Source organism: Equus przewalskii, chromosome 26 (assembly GCF_037783145.1).
Source record: "Equus przewalskii isolate Varuska chromosome 26, EquPr2, whole genome shotgun sequence".
Classification (NCBI taxonomy): Eukaryota; Metazoa; Chordata; class Mammalia; order Perissodactyla; family Equidae; genus Equus; species Equus przewalskii.
Genome location: NC_091856.1, coordinates 30,535,558 through 30,552,359, shown reverse-complemented (window position 1 = coordinate 30,552,359; position 16,802 = coordinate 30,535,558). Strand labels below are relative to the sequence as shown.

Here is a 16,802-nt window from a genome sequence, read left to right as displayed (position 1 = left end):
GCTTTGATCCCCACGTTCAGGCTCTCCCGAGCCTCTGGACTCGCCTGTGGTCTCTTTTCCTCTCAGCTCTCAACTCTCCCTCCAGGAGGAAGCCCAGATACGCCCTCTTTTCTTGCTGCTTTGGATGGCCTTGGGAGGCATGCCTGGCCTCAGATGCCCCTCAGCCCAGCTGAGGGAAGGGTGAGGGGTCCCAGGCAGAGAGGCTGTGATCTCCCTGGGCCCACTGTCAAAGCCGATGCTGCTCTGGGTGCCCTGGGTCTCAGCCACGCCCAGCCCCTGCATTGCTGACCAACAGCCTGGGCCTGACGCTGAAGCAGAAGAATTTCCATTCAGCTGGGACCGAGGGAGGGGGTGGCCTCTCTGCCAGTAAGTAACTCTCTGCTACTGAAAGGCCTGACGCTCCTGCCCCACCAAGCCTGGCGTGGCTGCCACGTGACAGCACCAAGGACACGTGTCTTCTGGGACCGTTCCTGAGCTGGGCGGCTGCCGTTTGTTTCTCCACGTCCTGGGGGCAGGGGCAGGGGCAGGGTCAGAGGCAGGGCTGGGGGCGGTGATAACGAGCTGGGGCTCTGGCCTTGCTTAGCAGTGTGGTCCCCACTGCCCGGCCCGATATGGCACGAACAGCTGGAAAAACTGACCATGTGGCTTGACTATCTCAGAGGATTGCTCTATTTTTCCTCAGCATAATTTTTCCATGAATAATCTTTAAAGCTCTTTAAGTGGCTGTTTCTTTAGCAGTTTTATTGGAACATATGAGAACTGACAGTCTCTGTGGGGAACGAGATATGATGTTGAAAATAATCTGGTTTTCATTACATTTCTCTTAAGAAACCAACATGCTGCCCAACAGACCACTCATTGACTAGAAGAGAAAAGAGCCCAGGGCCTTCTAACAGCGCCTTGGGAGTGGACAGGAGGAAGGATGGGGAACCGCAAAGGCAAGGCGCTCAGGATCCAGGACAGGCAGGCCTGGCTCCACTGGCATCTGCCATGCAGGCTGAGTGACCTCAGGCAAGTCACCTCACACCTTTGAGCCTGAATTCTCCATCTACAAAACATGAACAGTGGTCCGACCTGGTGGCCGCCCTGTGAGGAGGAAATGATACAGCGGCCCTCCCTCCTTCCTGCCTCAAATGTTTCCTGAGCCTGCGCCAGCCCCCGGGCCAGGTCCTGGGCAGCCCCACTGAATCAGAGAGCTGATGTCCTGCCTTCATGAAGTTTGCAGTCAAGTAGGGGAGAAAGACAAGTAACCAGATAATTACACCTGGGAGAGAACACACGCCTTAATAGAAGAAAAATAATAGTACATATGGTAATAGCAGTAGCTACACCAAAAATATGACCACCACAACAATAACGATGGTGGTAATGATAATGGCTCATGTTCATCAGCCATCTACAAGGTGCCAGAAACTGCTAAACCCTTTGTACACAGGATCTTGTGTAAGCCTCGCAGGCACCTCTGTCATCTCAGTGTTACAATGTGGAACCTGAGGTCAGAAGGGCTAAGGAGCTGGCCCGGGCGAGCTGCTGGTGGAGCCATGAGTAGTGCACCTGAGAACACGGGAAAGTCAGAGAGGGCCTGGAGGGTCTGCCATCTAGGCTGCCACAAGAGTTCCAGCAGAGGCAGCGGCGTATGCAGGAGCAGCACGTGCAAAGACCCTGAAACGACAGACAGCAGAACCTTCTCCAGAGAAACTGCAGAGAGCCAGGCTGGCTGCAGAGCTGAGGGTGGGAAAGATGTGCACGTGTGTGTGGGGGGCCCAGCTGGAGCTGAGGGGCTTGTAAGGAGCCTGGAGTTTACTGAGCAGAAGGCGTGGAGATTTTTAGGAGGGGCGGTGCTATGCTCAGATTTGCCCCCTAGAAAGCTCACTCTGGGGAAAGCATGTGGATGTGGCCAAGACCACAGGCTGGGAAGGAGAAATGTGGACGAGAGGTGTCTAGGAGGTGGACCAGCGGTGGTGTGGCAGGAGGGGACTTAGGGTAAGCCTCAGTGGGGGCCGGTGCTATTCACTGAGCGAGTAGGCTTGGGGGTGCCGATGAGAAGTCCGGTTTGGGACTGATGTCTGGAGGCCGTTGGATAGACGGGAGCATGCTCAGGACATAGACGGCGGCTGGGGACAGATGTGTAGCACTTGTCAGCACAGGGGATGTGGAGCCCCAGGAGTGGGTGACATTATCCAGGGCTGTAAGCTCAGTGAGAAGAAGGGAGGCCTGGGACAGAATGTGGGGGAACCAGTGTCTGCGGGACGAGAAAAGAGGAATGCTGAAAAGAACTGGGTAAAACCAGAGTCAACAGAACAAATAACTGAGAAAACTATCATTTTAGATGCACGAGGAAAGTGATCTTCATTTGCAATCTAAAGGAAAGTGTCCCAGAAGTGATGTACTATTCTCCTGACCCCAGCAGCCCCTGGTCTCAGCTGTCACCTCTTTCCTGTCAGAGATGGCCTTGTGCAGGCAGCACCCATCTTTGGGGCTGGAACACCCAGCAACGGTCCCCTCTCCTCTGGTCTGGGTGTCTACAGAGAGCAAACTGGAGGGGCTTAGTCTGCCACCTTAGTCAGCCAGCTGGTGCCAGAACATTGCCAGGAGACGGTGTCCTCTTCTGTCCACCCACATGGCCCACAGGAGACAAGCCTGAAATGCCCCAAAAACGACCTTCTGTTCATCCTACATGAAGAGAGAAAAATGGAAGGAAAGAATTGCTAGTCTCCTCCTATCTTCAGGGTAAACTTGGACAACAGTGAGGGCTTTCCTTGAGATGCAGGGCCCTGTGCTGTCCAGAGTCCTCACAAAGAGGGCCGTAAGCCCCCTCCTCCTGGGGCAAGGCCTCCGGCACCTGCTCTCTACCAGCCTGCATCTTGCCTTCACAGTGCCCGTCCGTTTGTAACTAAGGAATTGTGTGGGATTTCCGGTTGACTGTCCATCTCCCCACCAGACACTAGCTCTGGGAGGCAGGGGCTGTGTTCCCAGTGCAGGGCTGGGCGAGCAGTTGGAGCGCCAGCCAAGTGTGCCAAACAGCCAGGTGTGGTGCTCCTGGCTGCAGAGAAGCCGGCTCTGCCGAGGAGGACACACGGCTGGGATGGGAAGCCTTGTTCCCACGGGTTTCCAGCAGCATCTGAGCAGCGCAGCTCTGTGTCAGAAATGCCCGAATTAAGCAGTCTGGCAGCCCTGCTTCTGCTAATGGGGGTGCTTTCCAAGTCTCGTGCATCGGAAATTAATGGGAGGCAGCTGTGGCAGAGGGCGACCACTCAACTCAGAGTCACAAGATTTGTGTTCCAGTCCAGCCTCTGTGGGGCCGAGCTGCAAGCTCCCGGTCCAGTCTCCTCAGCCTGCTGAGCCTCAAGGTCCTCACTGGAGAAGGGAACGACCACTGCTGTGACCTGGGGCTCTAGAGAGCATCGGTGCATAGGGTGTACTTTCACCCGATTTGAAGGGGTTCCATGTCTCTCGGCTTCCTTCCTGTGCACACTGAGAGCCTGTTCCCAGACTGGGGACTCAGGCCCTCGCTGGGTCTGCCAGATCCGTGCAGCCCTCCAGGAGGCGGGGGCCCCTCGGCACAGACAGTCTGTTTGTGTTGAAACCCTTCTCTGGCCAGGTTTCATGGTCGAGCCTGGGAGCCGGTCCCTTTTACATTCACACACATTCTTTGCTTCCCATACATGCAGCTCTCAGGGTCCTCACTGGGAGCCAAGATCTATCTCACACATCACTCAGAATGCCCTGGTTCGCTCCTTTCTGAAAAATGGCATCTGATCACTCTTCAACTGTGGTGAGGCCCTGATGTTTTCTTCTCGGAATCAGAAGGCCCGGAGTCCCAGGCCACAGGGAGCAAGGAATGTCAGGGAAGCCACTGGTGCCACGGGAGGAGCTCGGCCACAGTAGGGCAGCAGGTTTGAGTCTTGGCTCCTCTGCTAGACCTTGACGTAATGGGCTACTAAGAAGGGAGACTTCCAGAACAAAGCAGATGTGAACTTCCAGAGCGAATGAGCGAAAACTGGCTTCTCAGCCCTTGGGCTCCTCACCTAGGGGCCTCTCACCCATTCTGAGAATATAAAAGGGCAGAGAGAGAAGCATGTGGAGAGAGGGGAGTCCCCAGCCCTCGCCCATGGGGTGCTCTCTTCTACTCAACTACAGTGAGGGGGTCTCCGCAGACCACTTGAGAAGCTTGGAATATGTCTCCAGTGGCTGGGAGACCCAGGAGACTCCTAGAGCACTACTCAGGCCTGGAGCCAACATGGCCAAGGGTTATGGCCTTAGGGTTAGCTGAACTTGTGGATCCACTGGGACAAGAATGAGTGTGGCCTCCCATGGACCGAGGTGGCCCCCCGTGAGGAGAGCTGGCATGGAGTTGAGGGCTTGAGGGGACCCAAGCAGCAAGAAGCTTGCAGGGGTCACAGACTCTGCGGGGCCATGGAAGGGGCTGCACTGGCTCCCAGAATGGATCTGCATCTGCCCAGGTCAAGGGACCTGTGGGATCTCTGAAAACCTCATGAAAGCACCTGTGAGAGGAAGTGCCAGCATTATCAACTGCCCACGTGCTGCCACCACGTCTTGGCACCCATGCCCCAAGACGGCAGTACCCACCACTAAGACTGTGTCCCTCCCTCCAGTCCTCTGAGGTCAGCAAGGCAAGGGAAGCGGGGACGTGTTTAGGGAGGGAGGAGGGCCAGGCGCGCCTGCTCTCCCACACAAGCAGTCAGGCCTGAAGCACCCCAGCTGGGCGAGGGAGGGAGATTCAATGCCAAGTCAGGCTTAGAGGGCTGATTCTCACACGGACCAGCCTTCTAGGGACCAAGTTGGGACAGTGTCTGACTCAAAGTATCTGTAGGAAAGTCACAGATGTGCCAAGGTTGTCATCTGGGGCAAGGTGCGTACTGCCCTGCACAGACGCAAGAGACGATGGGGACAGAGCCCAGAGCACTCTGGGGTCCTCATGTGCACCGTGCTTCTTCCACGTGTTGGATACAGGAATGACCAGTCCAGACCCCTGGGCTTAGCAATGCATGAGATGAGGCGGGGTGAGCGCCCCAGCACCTTCACCTATAGAATGGGGATGACATTGGCCCCCACCTCACGGGGGTGGGGTGAGGGTCACCAAGAGAACACATGGGAAGAGCTGCCATTACCGTCATTATGACCATTATATCATCACCATCACCTTTGACCCCCTGTTCCCCTACTGCGAACCAGCTGGTGCGGTGGTTTGACGCGTGTCCGCAAACTCTGACGCTGCTCCTGCTCTTGGGACATGCTCTCTGGGGACGCTGCCATGTAAGAGTCTGAGGACCCTGAGGCTGCCACACAGTGAGGATGTCTCAGCCACACGGGAGGCCACATGCCTGTACGTGTTCCTCCCAGCTGCAGTGACAGCCAACAGCCAGCACCAAGCATGTCCAGAGGATTCCAGCCCCTAGCCATCGAGCCCCCCTGAGCCTTTGAGTCTTTCCAGCTGAGGCCCCAGATTTTGTGTAGCAGAGACAAGCCACCTTGGCTGTGCCCTGTCTGAATTCCTGACCCATAGAATCTGTGTGTGTAATAAAATGGTCATTTTATGCCACTAGCTTCTAGGGTGGCTGGTTATGCAGCCATAACACCTGGCACAGCTGCTGAGAGGCAAGCTGGAGCTGAGGTGAGGCCCCCTGGCTCCCCGTCCAGTGCTCTGTTGGCTGCATCACGCTGTCCCTCCATTCAGACAGCGTCAGAGCCCACCTGTGAGGGCCTGGAGCTAACATCCCTGAGTGGTGAGGGTGGGCCAGGCACTGTGCTCAGGGCTGTTCCGGCACAGCCTCAGCCCCATGAAGTGAGCCTATGTGAAGCATTTATTCCTATTCCCGCTTCACCAACAAAAGATGAGGCTCTGGGCCTGGCCCCATAGCCGAGTGGTTAAAGTTTCACGTGCTCCGCTTCAGTGGCCCAGGTTTGCAGGTTCAGATCCCAAGTGTAACCTACTCCAGTCACTAGCCATGCTGTGGAGGCATCCCACATACAAAGTAGAGGAAGACTGGCACAGCTGTTAGCTCAGGGCTGGTCTTCCTCAGCAAAAAACAAATAAACAAACAAAAATGGAGGCTCAGAGAGAGCAAGCTAATTGCCCAAGCTCCCACAGCTAAGAAGGGCTAGAGCCAGGCTTTGAGCTCAGGTCTGCCTGCCTCCAAAACAGGGCTTTTGCCCACTAGGCAATAAAACAAGGAAGACAAGAAGCCATGTCAGAGCGCAGTCCAGAAGGTACGAGTACAGAAACCCGAGGCCCAGGCTGAGATTTTCCATGGACTTGCTTGGCTGCGAAGAAATCTTCAGAGAAAACCTGTCCGTTGGTTAAGCCACGCGGAGGTGGGGCTAGCAAAATCTGGAAATGTCTTCACCAGTTCCAAGGCACATATAAACATTACTTGCCCTCTCTGGGGGTCAACGTTCTTTATGATTTTTGCTCTCCAGGAAAATATTAGTTCATTTATACAAACTAAACATTACATACGGGGGGAAAATTAAAAACGTGGCATTCCTGGCCTTTTTTCTCCACAGACCAGAAACTGAGAAGGTTTCTCCATTTCCTTTCTCACAGTCTGTCTACTTGTTGGTGCGGAATTGCCGGCTCAGCCACTCCCCGGGGTGGAGAGTGGGGGCAGCTTTCTGTGGGGTGCGGGGCCACTGCAGAGACAAAGGGCACAGCCTCAGCTCGGGACCACTTTGACACTGACCAAGGCCACAGAGGGATAAAGACCGGGGCTACTCCCAGTGCTAGGGTTGGCATCCCCAGCGCCCATGGCAGGCAAGCTGGGTAGAGAAGTGGGCGTAGCCACAAAGAAAGGTCAGGGAGCTCACACGGGCCTCCTTTGGGCTCCTGGATGGCCACATCTTGCCCCTGGTGGCTTTCCCTGCCTGTCTCTGCCACTAAGGTGTAAGCTCCAGGAGGCCAGGTCTTCACCTTGTTCTACTGGGCACTTGGCTCACAGCAGATGCTTGGCATGTAAATCCTGAGTGAATGAAGGCATCTTGGGGCCTTTCCTTGACAGGTGTGAGGGTGCCTGACTGCTGGAAAGAGAGCCCAGAGCCGCAGCTTACACCCCCTCATGAGGAGTGGAGGGAAGCTGCGTTCCTCCCATTCCTGGGACTGCAAGAGGCACATTCCTGTCCCCGGGTCTGGTGAGGCTCCTGCCACGCAGCCCAGTCTAACTGCCAGACGAAGTAAGACCTCCCTGGAGCTGCCCCTCTGGTCCCGCCCTCCACGGGACCCCTTGGCCGTCCCACGGATGCAGCAGCACCCGCCTCTCTGGCATCCGAGGCTGCGGGTGGGAAGCCAGGACCACTGAGTGGGTCTGGAGCCTTGCAGACACTTCCAGGCCCTTTGGTGATCAATGACAACCTTAACATCCTGCTTCCAGGGCTGGAGCCAGGGCTTTGGAAAATGGGTGGAAAACACTCCTGTGAGCCGGGGCTTGCTCCACTGCGGAAAAACCGCCGGCATCAGCACTTCTCCGGGAGGCAGTGCGGAGTCAGCAGTCGGCCCACTCCAGAGCCGCCTCCGAGAACCGGGTGCCCACGGGGCCCAGCAAGGAGCTCAGAGGCTGGGGCTGAAGGGACAAAGGCAGGCGATCCTGGGCGCTTATCCAGCTCCAGTGTGCTGGGCTCTGGGAGCTGCAGATGGGGGTCCTTACCGCAGGGGGCTTTCTGTCTGGTGGGGCAGGCACACAGGGGACAACTGGGCACAGACATCTGTCTAATTTCCACAGAGGGAAGTGCTAGAAGTACAGAGGGGTGCGAGAGGGTATAAACTAGCTGCAAAAGGCCAGAGAGTCAATATTTTAGGTTTTGCAGGCCACAGGATCTTTGTCCCAACCACTCAACTGTCATTATAGTGTGAAAGCAGCCACAGACAGTAAGTCAACGGATGGGTGTGGCTGTGCTCCCACACAAAAACAGGGGCAGGGCAGAATGGGCCATAGGCTGCCAACCCCTGGTGTGACAGGGGGCCTGACTTGGTGGGGAGGGGTGCGGGGGAAGAGGGGAGGAAAGGCTTCCCTTAGGAAATGATGTTTTGCTAAAACCTGGAGGCTGATTCAGGTTTTTAGATTTATCATCCTAACAAAGTCACACTTGATGAGCGTGTTCTATGTGTCAGGCACTGTGCTGGGCATTTTACAGACGTGATCGCAATAAATTCCCACAACAACCCTACAGGGAGGTATTACTATGCCTACTTTACAGATGGAGAAACTGAGGCTTGGTGGGTATGCTGGTGCTCTGTTTGCCCCCTCAGATTCGTTCTTTGGCTGGCTTGCTGCCCTGGGAGGCTGACCCTGCGAGGCATCCCTTGGCTCCCTCACCCTGGGCTTCCAGCTGGGCCTGGCCCATGGGAGGCTCCAGCAGCAGATGGGGCCAGGGGGAGGAGAGAGAGGCCAGGGTATTTCTTCCCCACTCCCTCCTGCTTCACCATCTGTGACCACAGCTCGTGCCAAGCTGACCATCCTGTGACTCAGCAATTGCAGGAGGTAGTAACACTTTTTCTTCCCCATGTCCTTCGGCTGAGAGGCGCTGGGTTCCTCGCCATTCGTTATATGAAATATTTATTCCTATTCCCATTTCACCTTCATTAAATCTCTTCATGTGAGCCGTCTCGGGGCAATTCTGTTCCTGCCAGGATTCTGACTGATGCTGGAGGTTAGTTAACTTGCTGGGTTCTCATTTCACACAGGTGATAAACAACAGAGCCCGGTGGAGGCGATGGTGGATGGCTGGGCCAGGGGCTGGGTCCCAGCTCTCGAGAGCTGGTTCCCATTATAGGAGGTCAAACGGAAATGCAGCTTCTCCTTTCCTGCCCCAGGGTCAGTGAGTGGCCCAGTTCTTGAGTCCCCCCATTAGCAGTGCTAGCTTTCTGAGCCTGGCTCCCGGTTTACAGCCCTCAGGCATAGCAGGGGGAGCTGGTGGTGCTGGGTGCAGACCTGGGCAGGGGCAAGAAGGGGCACTGGGAGATGAATCCTCCAGCACCATCCGGAGGGTAGAAAGAAAGTGTGGCCAAGACTTCTTGGCACCTGGGGAAGGTCAGAGATGTGGTCATCCTGTTAAGGTGTATTAACCAGCTAAGGCTGCAGAGGCCTCTTACTCAAACTAATTTGGAGGAGGTTCAGAAGGGCAGAACACTTTTGTATTTGAGCCCACCCTCTGTTCCAGAATTTTGGCGTTATCTCTTGAAGAAACAGTCTTGAATGGTTAGTGTTGCTTCTGTGGCCCTAAACAATTGCTTTAGAATCCTGCTGCCATTTCCTCCATCCCTCGGATGGAAGCCCTGCCCCGCTTCCCCACATGCACACAGATCAGGAGTAGGAGACTGAGCATTTGAAAGGAACACGGCTGACTGAGGGGGGAAGGTGTTCTAGAACAGGGACAGAGCTGAGAAGGCAGAGAGACGACCAGCACCGGGAGCTTTCCTTCTGTTCACCCTTGCTAGTGGGTCATCTGTCATCATGGAAGGCAGTGGATTTGGGAGGAGATTGCAGAAGATATGTTAATATTGGGCCCAGGGCACCTGTGAAAATCAGGCCAGGGCTCTGTCTCTTGAGATGGGGACAGCCGCACCTCCAAGGCTCTGTGGATTAACCAGTGCCTCCCTCTGCCAAGTCACCGTGAGACCCCCCAGGGGAGTAGGGTGCAGCCCGCAGAGTAGAGCCAGGAGAGGCTGGAAAAGATGAGGGGCCTGGAGAAACCTGGGAGTCAGGGCAGAGCCCTTGCTTGGCGGGGCTGGTGAGAGGTTGCAACACTGCCTCTTGTGGGCTCTGCATCCGTGCCGGGCAGGAGACGTTACTGCTGCGCTGGCCTGGCTCCACACAGTGGAGCCAGTGGCTTGAGTTGGTCAACAGGCTGGGGGTGGCACAACACCAGGCAGCAGCTTCCAACAGCCACCCCTCACCCAACACTCGCTGCATGTCAGACCCTACCCTGGGTACTTTCTGAAGATCATTTCAGGTTTGACTTTCCAACGATCCTGGGATGGAGGTTTATCATCCTTATTTTACAGGTAAGGAAACCGAGGCTCAGAGGGGTGAAGTTGCTTGTCCAAGGCTGCTGTGACCCAAACTCAAACAGGAGAAGGAAGTAGAATCAGACCTCTGCCCCCAGTCCGGTCCCTCCCCGGGCAGCAGCAGAGATCAGCCCTAGTCACTGAGAGTTGGTTGGAATACTGACTAAAATAAGCTGTCACAGTAACAAGGACGAAGCAGCTAATACCACGCCATGCACACTTTCCCAATGCGCCCCGGGGCAGAGCGCTTTACAGGCACGAACTTGCCCAGGCATCACCACAACCCACCAGGTGAGTGCTAGTTTACCTCCACCTTGTGGCTGAAGATCAGAGGGGCAAAGTGACAAAGCTAGGAAACAGCACAGCTTCAGTGTGACTTCAAAGCCTGGATCCTTAATCACTAGGGGATGCTGTGTGTGTGCATCCCAAATATGCAAATAAAACTGAGGCTCCAGGAAGGTGAATCATCTGTGTCTGGTGGCATCAAACACCCTGGCATCCTGTGCACCCCTCCAGGGCATGTTACCCGAGCCTGGGCAGCAGGCCTGATGAAAAGGGTCCGAATGACCCAGAGAAGATCCTGCAGTTTTCTCTACCCTGTGCATGCTCCCAGCTTCGGGCGCTGGTCTTGCCTCTCTTGGGGCTGTTGGGTGCCAGGCTCTTCCGGGGGCCCCGTGTGATCAGGAACCTGGGCAGGCTGGTGCAGGAGGACTGTATGCAGGGACAGCTGAGTCTGCCAACCTGTACACTCGACTATGCCCTTTGGTTCCACGGTCAAGGCCAACCCTGGCAGCCATGTGGGCTCTTGGTGGGTTTGCCCCTTCTCGATGTGGCTACGATACCTGCAAGGTCTTCCTTGGAAGAGACTAGTCTCGGAGAGCTGCTTCCCGGTTCAATTCTGAGCGACAGTCTGAAAACAAAGATTTTCACAAGATCAGACGGGCTCTGGCATCTCAGAGGGGAAGTGAACATGTGTATGTTTGGAACTGGGAAAGTGGATTGCTGTCAAGGGCTATTACAGTCACGGAACCCAGGAATACTTCAAGGTTTGCTTCAGATCACAGCCACTTCCCTCCAAGGGCCTCAGGGGATTTCCATGACCACAAAATAATGGTAAGGAAGGCAGAGTAAAAAGAGTCATCATGGCCCATCGTCCACAGGCACAAATGTCTTCATTCTCAAGGCAACCTAGGCACCAGGAGCACTTATTATTCTGTCTTCCAGATGCGGAAACTGAGGAATAGCGAGCGTAAGCAGCTTCCCCAAATTCACAGGGCTAGCAAGGGGCGGAGCAGGGGCTCAAACCCAGGACTGTTTGACCCCACACTGGGGCTTTTAATCATTACACCGCTCTCCCTCTCTGATGCTCCCAGAGAGGCATGAGGCAATGGACACATTAGGAGAATTGGCAACTCAATATTATTATTATTTTTAAAGCACTGATTAAGAACTGCTGGGCGAAAATGACAGAGTGAAGCCAGATGCTAGACTCTCCCTCTCCCAACAAGACCAACAAACGATTATCAAGGCTTAGGGGTAAAAGGACTCCCCAGCTGCGACTTGACAAAGGAAGGGGCATGAACTGAAGCCATGAACTTCAGAAACTTGCAGCCAAGAAAAGAAAAAGAGGATTCTGAAGTCTGACCAAGAGTTGCAGCGTGGCACGACGCCCATCCTGCCCTCTGAGACTTCTCAGTAGGTCTGAGTGGGGGTCCTTACTGCTACCTCTCTAAGTGGCTCCAGGTGCTGGGGAGCGATGAGGGGGATGGGTGGAGAGCATGGTGGACACTCTGGCAGAAATGAAGGCTTTATGGGGGTGGGGGATGCGATTTGAAACCCTATGGTATCCCCTTCTGGAATGGGATACAGCCCTTAATTAAGCGCAGGAAACCCTGATGTAGGCCTTTTCATAGAGTTCCCATATCTAAAGCACACTGCTTGCTCCCTGCCTCCACAGAGCCTGCTCTGCGTCCCCCAGCTAGAGCAGAGGGGAAAGAGGGAGAACCCCTGGACCTCACAGCACAGCAGGAGGAAAGCCAGCCCATCGCACACACATGGCAGTGCGTCAGACATCACCTCCCTCAATCAGAGCCACGGAATATCCACATGGAGCCTCTCCAAGGGAGCAAGATGAAAAGAAACGGTACGGTGACCTAGCCAACATGGTCTCACGAAGCAAGGAGGGAGGAAGGGCTAGAGCATTGCCCAGACTGCTCAGCCCAGAAGGCGGCCCCGGGGAACACAAGAAGTCCCCCCAAGTGCTTCGAGCACAGAACAACTCTTTCAGAACACAGATTGAGTAAAACAAGACCTGAAAAATGAGACGATAACACCAAGGGGTAAGATGGAAAAGGAGACTGGGCCTAGAGGGACAAACGAAGGATGGAAGCCAGAGAGGACCATCCGAGTGACCGCTGACGAACACGATGGAGAACCCAACACGGGGACTCCTGGAATGCGAACCGGAAAAGCCAAGAAATGGCACAGAAGAATTAGGCAAAGGTATAAACCAACAGAGTTCCTCTGAAATGAAAAAAGAGCACGCCATGTTGCAGGGAAATTTGGTAAGGAGCCCTCCCCTCTGAGGCATTCTCCTCACCAAGCTTTTGGGCCTCAAGGACTTCTTCACCCAGCAGGGGAACAAAACAAGTCACTCAGGAGAGGGAAGGGTCACACGGGCTGGAGACGTCTCTACAGCAACATCCAATGCCAGGAGGCAATGGAATGGGGTCTGCAAGTCTTGAGGGAGAGACGCAAAGGAGCCGGCCCAGCAAGTCAGATGGGGACATTCTCGAGGAAGAAATCAGAGCGTTCGGGACTTGTGAAAACCTACGTCATGACGAAATCCAGCTAAATAAGGAACTGACTTAAAATAAAGACTCTGGGAATGGAGACGCTGTGGAGAAACAACAGGTGGTAAGAATTGAATCTGTTTAAAAACATTGAACAGTAGGAATTATGATTCCTGAACACGATGTGTGTGTTATTAACTTGGACTGTGCAGTAATAATAATATAACTAAGAAAAAATTGGAAGACGGTGAAGGGGAGGTGAAGGAAGGGGGAGAGCGCTAGTGTTCTCCTCTTAGTAACCAGAGTCAACTGACCCTGATCACAATGGAAATCTAGTTAAAAGAGAACTTATGGACGCAAACCTCTGAATGTTTCTCCTGACCTCTTTTACTAATCTTAGAAGGTTCATTTAGGAGATAATATCTCTTGCGGTGGAGAAATATTTATTTGAAGAGCAGCAATCCCTTAATTTTAATTCAGTTCCTTGTTCTGCTTAAATTAAAATGAAATTAAAGTCAATACCTTCAATTACAAATAGCAAGTGTAGTATGATTCAATTTTAATAAATTCTATCCTTCTACCCATCCTGCTATCCATCCTTCTCTACATATACAGGCACTTTCTACGCATGGAAAAATGCCCCAAATTATGTTGATTTAATGCAAATGGTCATGCTTCCTAGGTGGTGGGAATTTAGGTAATTTTTCTTAAATGAAATAGAATAGACTAAGCGCCAAGAAAAACAAAGCACTGGTTGGGCCCCTTGGCACAATGTCTCCAAAGCAGATGGGGCCAGGGTGTTAGAAATACAATGTCATCAAGGTAATAACTAAGCCCTGTGTCATTTGGGGGGAGCGGGGAGCAGGTCTCTGGGCATGAGTTGGGCCACGGAGCGTGGGTTTCTCAAGCAGAATTACAAGCCCTGTGTCACTCAGAGCCAGGGCCTCCCTGGGAAGGGACCCGCCTCAACGGTCTGGGCCCGGGGGCAAGGATGCAGGCTTCCTCCCTCGGTTTGTCCACTTGGACCACAACAAAGGGCCTTTGTAAACTCCAGGCTGACTGTTCAGCATTAAGTGCTGGGGGTGTTCAGTGTCTGCAGAATGAAGGGAGTAGTTACTCAGGATCTGCCGCTTGTCCAAGGATTATCTCATGGTCAGAAGTATTTATAGATCATTTTTCTCCTTAAAGGATATCAGTGTTAATGAAAACCTACTGTCTCTTTAATCACACTACTGGCACATGAATGGAAAATATTATCCCAGAACCTACGTGGGAATAATTTCACAGTCCAGGGTACTCTTTTCAGGAAGCAAATGCTTTGTAAGTAAAATAAGCTCACTTTGTGGCAAACGTAATTTTAATGGCAATCTCTGGCCTTCATCTATTGTTGTTACTAGTATGTAATAGGTCAAAATTTCATATTACATCCTATTTTAACAAAATAGTACACAATTAACAACTGAAGACATTATGTCTATGTTCCCAAAGATGGCCAACAAACAGAACCACCTAGGGAGCTTTGAAAAAGTACAAATTCCCAGGCTCCACCCCAGACATCTGGATGGTCAGAAGGCTTCCCAGGTGACCCTGACTCACAGCTGAAAAGCACTACTGTAGAGCTGGCCAGAAGTGGAGCTGTTAGAACAGGCATTCCCAAGGTCCCAGTGAGTGCATCAGGGGTAACCTCAGGGGTACGTCTAGTGGCCACAGTTCTCTACAGTTTTCAGCAACTTAGATGAAGACTAAGTAATCAAGCCGATCAAATTTTCAGATACAAAACTGAAAAAGATAAAAAATATGTTGGCTGATAGGATTCGAAGGAATCATGGTATACTGGAAGCAACCAAGAAGATGAGATTCAAAAGAATAGATGTAAAGTTGACATCTAAGGGGTAAATGATCAATTATACGATGGCTGAGATTTGCCTCGATGTATCAGGTCATATGAAAAGGTACTGAGCTCTTAGTTGACCTCGAGTTTAAAATGAGCCAAGAGGACGTCTAATCAATATGGCAGACAGAGCTAACATGAAAAATCCTCCTTCTCCCTCTAAGTACATAGAAATGCTGGATAAATTCCCAGGTGCCCCAAATGAAGACAGAACTGAAAGCCAGAGCAGGGTGAGTGGAAGACGAGGCCACAGGGTCCGCAGGGGTCTTCGTGGGAACTGGGTCAACTCCATAGTAGATGGAGTAGGGATGCAGATGGGGCCTCAGCCAGTGCCTATTGGTGAGAATCTTGCAGAAAGCTGGGATCACAGGGAGCCATCTCGTCCATGAAACAGGCTTTTAGAGAACTCTGTTTGCCAGCCTAGAGACATGGCCAGAAATCTGCCCTTCCACCCAGTGCCATGGAGGGGGGTCACCCATGAGAACCCGGAGCACAAAGCCTGCACCATGCACAGCTGCAGTGTCCAAATTCACATTACCCAAGCACTTTGGGGAAGCCAAGCTGAGAAGTTCATGCAACACCTTCCTCAGAACCATGGGCTATCGGACTGGGGCAGAGGCTGGTGGGAGAAGATACTCAGGCAGCACCACGGCAGGCTCTGTGGGGTCAGAGGTCACATTACACCCATGTGCTCCTGTGTCCTGGGGTGAGGGTGCTGCTGCGTGACCTTCTGTGAGCCCTGCAGCTGGTGACTCACTGGTCCTACGAGGGCCAGGCTAGAGAGCCAGCACTTACTTGTAGTTGTCGTCTTCCACAAACTTCTGGAGCTCTTCAATGTAGCGTACGGACTTCAGGTACTTCTGCACATGGGGCAGGGTTGTGAGGTGATCTGCAAAAGGTGGACAAAACCCAGAGGCTTCAGTCTTTCCCCATCTCCAGGCCCCAGATGAGAAGTGTAGGAATCACTGATTTCAATGCTAGATGCTCCTTGGGTATTGACACACAGTCTTTCAAGAGCTGCTGATGGTCCCTTGGACCAGGCCCTGTGCTGGGCACTGGGCACAGAGCAGTCATCAGACCTGGCTTCTGCCCTTAAGGAGTGCCCCCCAGAAGGCTGGGCCACAGACACCAATCTGAGGTCACCACCCTTCCTTGGCTGGGGAAAGATGGGTCTTTGGGGAAAGAGGACCTCCAGAAAAGACCAGAGCCAGACATCTGTGCCCTAAAACAGGTTTCTCCTGGGGTAACTGGGCAACCCTCTCAGACCTGCTCACCCCCTGCATGACAAGAATCCAAGAACGAATGAACAAACCCCATCCAGCCCGGTGTGGAGCCCAACCCAGATCCTGGCACGGTTTGAGAGTCTGGCCCAGGAGCTGGAGCTGCTGCATCCTGACAAGAAAGGGAGGGGGCCTAGCCACCTGAGCATGTGTTCTGTGCCAGGCTCCAAACCAGGTGATTTCTAGGAGTCATCCCTAACTCTTACACCTGCCTCATTTGGAGGAAATTATATGTCCACTGCACAGAGGAATAAACTCCAGCAACTTGCAAAGGTCACAGCACCGAGAAGTGGCAGAGCCAGGCTTGGACCCCAGGTCACCTGAGGCCTCTGCCACACTGCATGGCCTCTTTCCTGGAGCGACTGATGTCGGCCGCTCTCTGCAAACCTTCAGGAAACTGCACACCCGAGGGGGCCAAAAACCCTCCACAGTGCTCCCTGCCGTTCCCCACAGGGTGGCACAGAACAAGCTACGGGGAGAGGCGGAGGAGGGGAGGAGGCTGTGAAGAGGAGAGGAAAGAGGGAGGGGAAGGGGCCTCGCTTTCTGGGGAGGTGTGTCCAGTCCTGCGAGGAGCACCTGATCTCCGCCCCTTCACCGTGAGTTGGCAACAGGCCATTTTGTTTCTCTAGAGCCTCAGCGTTCTTGTCTCTGAAGTGGGGGCAATGACTCCTGCTTCATCAGGAAGCCGACGGGGAAGATGCAGGTGGAGATGACAGTAGTAAGGGTGAGGCACGCACCAAGCGCTAATGAAATGTCGGGCCGTGCTCAGGGCTCTGCATGCATCATGTCCCCGTTCCTACTGATGCAAAAACCTCAGA

The 16,802-nt window shown here is 53.5% G+C and overlaps 1 protein-coding gene across 50 annotated transcripts in view; it reads right to left on the bottom strand.

Moving 5' to 3' along the window:
* Positions 1-16,802, bottom strand: part of RALGPS1 (Ral GEF with PH domain and SH3 binding motif 1) — a 309,385-nt gene that overhangs the window by 35,845 nt on the left and 256,738 nt on the right. For all 50 annotated transcript variants that reach the window (XR_011533384.1, XR_011533386.1, XR_011533385.1 and 47 more), the window contains 2 exons: positions 15,500-15,593; positions 10,864-10,931 (listed from right to left, as the gene is read on the bottom strand). Coding sequence is in view for 47 of the 50 variants with exons in the window: in XM_070595478.1 (XP_070451579.1) it covers positions 10,864-10,931; positions 15,500-15,593 (162 nt within the window). In the remaining 3 variants the exon portion in view is untranslated. The remainder of the gene's footprint in view (positions 1-10,863; positions 10,932-15,499; positions 15,594-16,802) is intronic.